The following is an 8954-nucleotide window of genomic DNA, read 5'->3' as shown; positions in this document are numbered from 1 at the left end:
AATCTGATTTGGCACGTTCACATAGCCATGAAAAAATCAGATCTGAGCCAAATTAAGCAAAACATCAGATTTGAGTCACTTCAGCCCAGTAATGTGAACGTAGCCTATGTGTGAATGAATAATCACCCACCCTTGCACTCGTGCACTCCCTCCCTCCCTTCTTTCAGCTCTCGCGCTACTTTCGCGCTATTCTCGCGCCCGTTCTCGCAGTGTTTTCTCTGGTTCCCCGCACACACGCACTCACACACATACACATTCGCGCACAAGTCCCTGCACGCACGCACGCGCTCACTCACACTCACTCACTCACTGACTCCTCGCGCTCCTCTCGCCCGGCGGCGCGGCCATGGCAGACAGCGCGAGCGAGAGCGATACGGACGGCGCGGGCTGCAGCGCCACCGCCCCGCCGCTCTCCTCCTCCTCCTCGCCCGCTGCTTCAGCGCCCGGCGGCGGCAAGCAGGGCGTCGTGATCTCGCAGTTTCGGCTGGAGGAGCTGACGAACCGGCTGGCCTCGCTGCAGCAGGAGAACAAGGTGCTGAAGATCGAGCTGGAGACCTTCAAGCTGAAGTGCAAATCCCTGCAGGAGGAGAACCGCGACCTGCGCAAAGCCAGCGTCACCATCGTAAGAGTAGCGGGCTTTTACCGGGGGTTCAGGGGCTGTTTTGGGGGTGACAGGCCGGTGCGGGCCTCGGCTGGCGGCTCGGGGGCTCGGAGAAGGGTGTCGGGCGTTTGTCACAGCGGGGTGATTTAGCGTTAGTTCGGGGTTGGGTTCTGTTGTCTTTAGAGCACACCGCACGCTGGATATTAGCTAGGCTTGGCTAACTGGTTGCTAAGCGAATAGCAGTGGAGCTAGCTAAGTAGTTAGCTTAGCTGAGTTAGCTATAGAGGTGGATAACCCAGGTCCAGAAAGCGGCAGAAATCCGTCCCAGGGTTTTGTACCAACTGCCTGGGTGGCTCAGCTGCAGCAGAGGCGCCCAGGCAGTTGGGACAAAAACTGGGTAGGATTTGTGCTTTCTGGACCTGGGTTATCCACCTCTAGTTAGCTAACACTAGTTAATAGGTTTTGTCATTTAGGCTCACTATTAAACTATTAATGTATTCTCTAGTACACTAACGTTACTTCACACGTCTAATTAGATATAAACGCTAAAACACCGCCTGTCAACTGAGTAGCTAAATGTAGCGTTATCTTGTTAGCTGTTAGCCAGGATTCATTAGCTAAGCTAACCTAGCGTTAGGTTTAGGTTTTCCCTCTATGCTAAGCTATGCTAAGCTAGCTATCATAACAAAGGCAGTTTAGCCATGGTAAGCTATTTAACTAATAGTTAAAGCTAGCTAGCATTGTAAACCCCACATCTGACACTGATCTATCAGAACGTTTAAAGCAATATGAATTAAACTTGTTGAAGAAACGTTATAATGAGCATAAACAGATTCCACCCAGTGAAATCCCCCGTTAAGTTTAGGCTTGAGTCATCACATCCACCAAAACCTCCAAATCTCTGCCACAGCAGATTCAGCTCTCTGATCATCCACAGTAAAATAGGTTTAGTGGAAAATACATGTCATTTTAATACGTTTTATTGTTCTAGTAAAATGAGTTAGCTGAAATGCTCCGTTTTTGGATTCTCTGTGTTCTTCATCAAAGAGAAACTGGGAAAATTAAATGAAATGAATGTTCCATGTAATGTACAGTGGTGCTTCACAGCTTGACATTTTCAATCTGTTTTAGATAAGGAGAACCGAATCAAAGATGACAAATTAGGGATGATGCTCAATTTAAAACTACATTGATCGGTTTTTTTCTTCCTAACACATCAGCTCTCTGATCATCCAAAGTAAATTAGTTGTAGTGGAAAATATGAGGAATTTTAACACTTTTTACTGTCCTTGTGAAATGGGATAAATCTAAAGTGCTCTTTTTTTTTTAGACCTGGTTGAAGGTTAATACTATACATCCATCTGTAAAATGCTATACATTATTCTTTCCTTCAAAGAGAGACTGAAGAAAATATAATGCAATGAATGTTGCTTGCACAATACCTTTAGATAAGGAGAAGCAATTTAAATGAGATGAGAAAAATCAGTGCTGTCAATCAGTAAAAAAAATGTAAGCACATATTTTCCCTTCCTAACACCGAAACCTATAATAAAGTATATTTAAATGTCAAAATAAAACAATCAGTGAAAGATAATCAAAGTGGAATTTAATTTATATTAACATTTGTTCCTTTAATTTGCACCTTAACATTGAACACAGATTGTAAGTGTAAATCCTTACATGTGTGCTGTTACCTTTAACACTGATCTATCAGGGCATTTAATGCTTTACAAACATAATAAAAAAAAACCGTTTAAATGTGTTAAAGAAGCGTTGTTAAGTTGAAATGCTTATAAGTTGAGGCTGAGTCATCACATCCATCCAAACCTCCAAATCTCTGCCACAGCAGAGTCAGCTGTCTGATTATCCACCGTAAAGTACTTTTAATGGAAAAAATGTGTAATTTTAACCATTTGTACTGTCCTAATAAAATGGGATGAAGCTGCAATGCTCTGTTTTTAGTCCTTGATGAAGGTTAATGCTACATGATTCATTCACCACCTCAGCATTCTTTGTCTTCTCCTTCAGAGAGAGAGAGAGAGGCTGGAGAAAATAAAATGAACGTCCGATATAATCTACAGTGGTGCTTTACAGATTGTGACATTTCTAAATAAATTTGATCCAAGACTTCAGCAGGTTTCCAAGCAGAAATCCTTTAGATTAGGAGAAACAAATCGAACAATGAGACACATTCGGCCTGTCGAGTGGTTACAAAAAATATGAATAACAAATATTTCCTTCTTAACACTGAAACTTTTAATAATGGATGATAAAATCTAAACTTAAGCAGTAAAATTGGTGCTACCTTTCTTTTCATTGTCCACTTCTGATGTTATGTAACTGTGTGGGTGTTCTGTAGAGCTTAACAATGTAAACCATGACACACGTGCTGTAAGCTGTAACGCTGACATGTTAGGATGTTTATAAGCAATAGAAAATCAGTACAGGTTTTTTTTTGGATAAGTGTTGAGGTCCCAAACCAACCAGTTTGAAATCCCAATTACAATGCAGTAAACAAAATCTCTACCATCCTCATTCAACTTCATGCAGTTTCAGCACTTTTCATTGTCCTGGTTTATAAGCTAAGTTGCAATGCTCTGTTTTTAGGCCTGGCTGATCTGTTATGACTTATCCAACACCTCAGCATCCTCTGTGTTCTTTAGCTCAGAGAGGTTGAGGAAAAGGAGTGTCAGCCTTTATCTATACTAAAGCAATAAGGTTAGCTTTTTTTCCTTTCCTGTATTACGTAACCTTGTGGGTGTTTGTAGAGCTTGGAATTAGTTATACATTAGATCTGATACTGAATGAAAGCAGTTTTTTTTCCTGTCAGGGGATTGTTAATATAAAATAAATGTACCAGACTGATAAAAAAGCTGAAGTGGGTTCTGGAAAATAACCTCTTAATTAGGGCATGACAAATGCCTCTGGCTGGCTTTTAGATAAGTTGGAAGTGGTATGTGGCTTTTCAGTGTTGAAAAGGAAATGCAAAGATTATGGCTTTAAAAGGGGCTTATGCTGCTGCTGCTGTTTTGTTTAGATCATTTGGAATTCTTTGTCACCAGTTCTGATGCCATGTTTGGGGATATATCAGGTTAGATATAAAATTTAAGTTAATCAAATATGATCTATCTTTGTCTTATTAGGTAACTTGCTTCCTAAACATCTTATGTAGTAGGAAGATCTGTGATATTTTATATATAAATATGCCAAAATAGCAACAACCAGCACAATTTAGAGCTACCAAATATGGAAGAAAATCAATTACATTTTGACCCGTAAATCAGAGCTAAGGCACAAATGGTTATAATTTGTCTGTGGAACATCACCAGCGAAGTACAATTAAGATGGGTAGGTGTATGTTTACAACAGTTCTGTTTACACTAGTTAAAAGTAAAAATCCATCCCAGGGTTTTGTTCAAACTGCCTGGGCAGCTCTGTTGCGGCTGAGCCAACAAAAGCCCGGGGTGGATTTTTACTTTCTGGACCTGGACTACCCACCTCTGTGTGTAACTGTAAGTTTACATAGGATCTCCGGTGGATTTTGCATTAGCAGGCCATTACACCTTGTAAAGTAAAATATGACATTGCGAAGACTGTAATTAGTGTAAAAATGTCTTTTTTAAAATGTTGTCTCTCACTGGTGTCGCAGTGCAGTTTGGCAATCAGAGGCGATATGTTTGCATGTATGAATATTCATGAGCTAGAGCCACTCCTCCACCGGACTAAAGCAGGGTTATACCAGTCCCCCTCCAAAAAAAGCATTTTGCTTTTGCGAAAGTGTCTCTTATTTTCTGTCTTTGTGGACTTAAAAATTATTATGTTTAATTTCACCATACATGCAGATATGGTACCCTATTATGTGCCCTTTTATTGTTTTTGCTGCACAGATCTAAGTATGTCTTTGTTCATGTTCCCACAGCAAGCGAGGGCAGAACAAGAGGAGGAGTTTATCTCCAATACTTTGTTTAAGAAGATCCAGGCACTGCAGAAAGAGAAGGAGACATTGGCCGTGAACTATGAGAAAGAAGAGGAATTCCTTACTAATGACCTGTCCCGGAAGCTCATGCAGGTAAGAGATTGGACCAAGACAATAAAAACACACCTTAAAGACTTGGCAGGGTCCACAAATTAATGGGCTTTTAGACATGACAAGTAGCTGATATGATTTGAAGAAATGGAAGATTAGTAGTATCAGTAGTTTTATGTTGCTGTCAAATCGTTGTACTGCTCACAAAATACCTTGATGGTGTCCGTGCTCACAATTGGAGCAACAAGACAGATTCATTGACACTGGCTATAATGATTCAGCTTGGAATAAAAAAAATAATCGCTCCTGATTGCTTTGTTCTAAGTAGGTGTAGACGTGTGTATCGGCAAGTATGTGTAATATATTAAATTTCCATGTACACTGACCATGACATGGACCTAGGGACCCCACAGCAGCCACTTAATAGGACTATGCCCAGAATCCTCACGTATACAGACTGAAAACTAGTAATTAAATAGCCTGGAAAATTGCATGCACAAGAAAACTTGACATAAAGCCTATAAACCTCCAGGGTACAAAATTTTTCACCTCACGCACCTGGCAGAGCTGTCAAGTAGTCTGAGCAGATTTATGGTGCGATCTGAAATTTTATCAGGTTTAAATGAGGCCAAATCCTTATCACAAGCTGGTGGAGCTTGCCTTGAAACGGTATGAGATTTTAAGGAGTGTTGTAACCATTATAGTGTGAGTAAATGTGTCTTAAGTAATCCTGTGTTGGTAAGACTAAGAAAAAATAAGTATTATATAATATAATGTAATGGAGTTTTAATTAGAAAGAATATTTATACGCAGGAATTTTAACATAAAAATCTGTGAATATCCTAAGTAAAGTTTAAATAAAATGAGGACAATGTTTCTAAACAAAGTCTATGTACCAATTATGGTGGCGTGCCAAAGTATTCAAACCCCTTTTAACACATTTCATCACCTTACATCCAATAAATGTATTTCATTGAGATTTTAAGTGACCGACCAACAAAAGGAACTGAAATAAAAATGCAATGATTAAAAAAAAAATTATAAAATAAAAATCTTAAAGGTGCGACATGCAAAAGTATTCAGCCCCTTTTACTCTGAAACCCCTAAATAAAATCTAGTGCAATCAATTGCCTTCACAAGCCACTTAATTAGTTAATAAGAGTCCAGCTGTGTGTAATTTAGTCTCAGTATGAATGGTTGAATCTGTCTGTTGGACAACCGTAAGTTATAAACTCCCACGTATCGTGTTTACCACGGTAAATATGCTAATAATACTCACCTCTAAACAGCAGAAGAGCTAGTGCTGTGGTTAGTGGCTAATGCTAATGCTGCTCCAGCAGTGCTAGCCGGAGTTAGCAGCAGGGTACAGGCTGATAATTGGACGGCCAAAGAGCTAGAAGAGCTAGCTACACTTAGGGCAGTTAGCTGCTAATGCTAATACTGCTAGAGAACTAAACTGAAACTCCTATATAATGCTGTACTTCAGTGGAGTGGCTGTACTGCTCCTTACAACCTGATTGGTAAAATTCATACATAAGATGCACCGGATTATAGGGTGCACTGACAATTTTTGGATAAATAAAATAATTTGAAATGCACCTTATAGTGTGAGGAATACGGTATTCAGAGTGTGTATGAATTTTTTTGCCATTGGATATTGCCCGTGAAATGTCACATCAGAGTCATACGTTAAGCTCTGTCAGTCAGTCAGTACTCTTACTGTAAGAGTCCTGATATTTAGCCCCTTCCACCCACAGCCTGGATGAATCAGTGGAGTTGGTTACTCTGGGTTTGGGTTCAGTCCTACAGTGATTTGAACACCCACTCTGGGCACACGTCGAGTGTGTATGTGGTTTGGAGCAGGTGCTGTGAGTAAGGAGAGACTGAGTCAGCCTCCAGTCAATCTGACCAGATGACACGTTTTAATGGAGATGCGTGGGTGTTGAGGGTTGGTGTAAGTAGGCAGTGCTCTACTCTAGTGTGTGTACATGTATGTGTGAGGGTTTTTTACATTGTTAAAATGTAAAGGTTTTGCATGTCGTGTGCACTGTACATGACGCATCTTGGTTTACCAGGAGCCTTTTAGTAAAAGTCTACATCAGGAACGTCACAATCTTCTCCATTTGTTTATCTATTGCTGTGAAGATATTAGAGCTCCTGCATATTAAAGTCATAGTAAATTGAGAGATATACTTGCAATTAACAATTTACCCCTTAATTTTAGGGATTCCAAATTGGAATCGGGACACAATTTTATTGTGTTTAACAAAAGAAAACTCAGTATTCTTTAAAAACAGTACTTTGAAAAAGTATTTTGCCCCTACAGAATTTTTTTTTCTTTCAGATTAACACACACTTTAATATTGGACAAAGATAATCTGAGTTAATATAAAAAGCAGTTTTTAAGTTGTAATTTAATTTATTAAGGGAAAAAATCTGTTCAAACCAACCTGGACCATATGTCTAACCCTACAACAATTGCAATCAAGCATTAATTGGATAACTGGCAATGAATCTTGAAAGATTCTTGAGAATCTCTGTGGAGGAATTTTGTTCCACTCTTCTTTACAGAATAGTTTTAATTCAGACACATTTGAGAGTTTTCCAGCATAAACAACCTGCTTGAAAAATCAGACTTTGACTAGGCCACTCCCAAACCTTTATTTAGCTTTTTTTAAGCCGTTTTTTGGTGGACCTGCTGGTGTGCTTGGGTTCATTGTCCTGCTGCAGAACCCCAAGTGCACCTAAGCTTAAGGTCATGAACTGATGGACAGACATTGTCCTTCAGGATTGTGTGGTAAACAGCCATGTTTGAGTTTCAGAATAATGTTCTTTTTCTGAAAATGCGTGTTTGTTTTACGTCCAAAGTAACACGGCACACGCCTTTTGAAAAGTTCCACTTTTGTTTCATCAGTCCACAGAATACATTTGTTGGCAAATGTTAGGACTGGTGTATGTGTTCTTTTTGGTCAACAGTGGTTTTCACCTTGGAACTCTCCCCATGGGGACCATTTTTTTCCAGTCTCTTTCTGGAAATCAAATCAAACAAAGCGAAATATCACTAATTTTTACATTTATTCTCAAGGGAGTCAAAACCCTACAATCACAATATAAATGACCAGTTTTAGTTTTTTTGGCGAAATGTACACCGATCCAGATTAGGCTGGAACATCTATTTCTGAAGCCTTGTCGAGGTTCAGTGTAGTGCTTCATTTGGAATCATGGACATCCAAGCATCAGGCATCAAGACTTTACTGAGATTGGCCAACGTTTAAACATTTACCCCATTCAGGAAAGGCCCGCAATCTCTGCTGGTGGTTTTATCAGGTGACTTTCCAATCTTTATGGCATTTCCCTATTGTTCCTCACATTTTCTCCAGTACACCCACACCACATCAGCTTCCTGCACAATTACTTTCCTATTGAAAAAGTACAATCTGAAGTAGTGCTGGACAATATGGCCAAAATTTATATTATGATATATTCCATAATTTCGGTCGATATGATAATAAATATTTTGAAGGCCTCAGAAAAACTGCTAAGAATCCCTGCAATGAAAATCTATGCACTACTGTCTGAAATTTTAATTTAAGTCTTTAAAGCCAACTTTCACAAAAAAACTATATAATATTTTAGAAATAAAAAATGGTCAAAATAAACCAATGATCACTTTTAATTGCTTATAGCAAAATAAAAACATGACATCTCTCTCAAACACAAGCCTATAACCTATATACAGTACAGGCCAAAGGTTTGGACACACCTTCTTATTCAATGCGTCATTAAATGAAAGAGTCATGAAAATAAAGAAAACGCATTGAATAACAAGGTATGTCCAAACTTTTGGCCTGTACTGTACATATTACTAATATAAATAACTTTACATTTACAACAGAGGCAAAGCTTCTTATTCTTCTGTAAACAAATTTAACAGATCAAAACAAAAGTGCTTCAACCAGGATAAGGAAAAAAAGCCTTCATATACATAAAAGGAACATGATATCACAGTCAAATAAGCAAACCTATAGGCTTTTATAGCTATAAATAACTTAGATACAACATAAACTACAAAAGTGTTTCAGCCAAAATAAGGAAATTTAGGAGATTTTAAAAGGAGATTTTAGATGCTGACCAGAGCGCGGCAGAGTTTCAGCGCGAGAGATTTTAGATTCTGACCGGAGCGCGGCCGAGTTTCAGCGCGAGAGATTTTAAGGGCCGACCAGAGCGCGCCGAGTTTCAGCGCGAGAGATTTTAGATGCTGACCGGAGCGCGAGAGATTTTAGATGCTGACCGGAGCGCGGCCGAGTTTCAGCGCGAGAGATTTTA

The 8954-nt window shown here is 39.3% G+C and overlaps 1 protein-coding gene across 1 annotated transcript in view; it reads left to right on the top strand.

Annotated features, from left to right (window-relative positions):
• The first annotated feature begins 244 nt into the window (after window positions 1-244).
• The window catches only part of ccdc6a (coiled-coil domain containing 6a), a 29129-nt gene continuing 20419 nt past the window's right edge, over window positions 245-8954 (top strand). The window contains exons 1-2 of the mRNA XM_022672758.2: window positions 245-622; window positions 4521-4670. Of these exons, the coding sequence (XP_022528479.1) occupies window positions 347-622; window positions 4521-4670 (426 nt within the window). The 5' untranslated portion in view covers window positions 245-346. The remainder of the gene's footprint in view (window positions 623-4520; window positions 4671-8954) is intronic.

Source organism: Astyanax mexicanus, chromosome 14 (assembly GCF_023375975.1).
Source record: "Astyanax mexicanus isolate ESR-SI-001 chromosome 14, AstMex3_surface, whole genome shotgun sequence".
Classification (NCBI taxonomy): domain Eukaryota; kingdom Metazoa; phylum Chordata; class Actinopteri; order Characiformes; family Acestrorhamphidae; genus Astyanax; species Astyanax mexicanus.
This window is presented reverse-complemented; position numbering and strand designations above follow the sequence as displayed.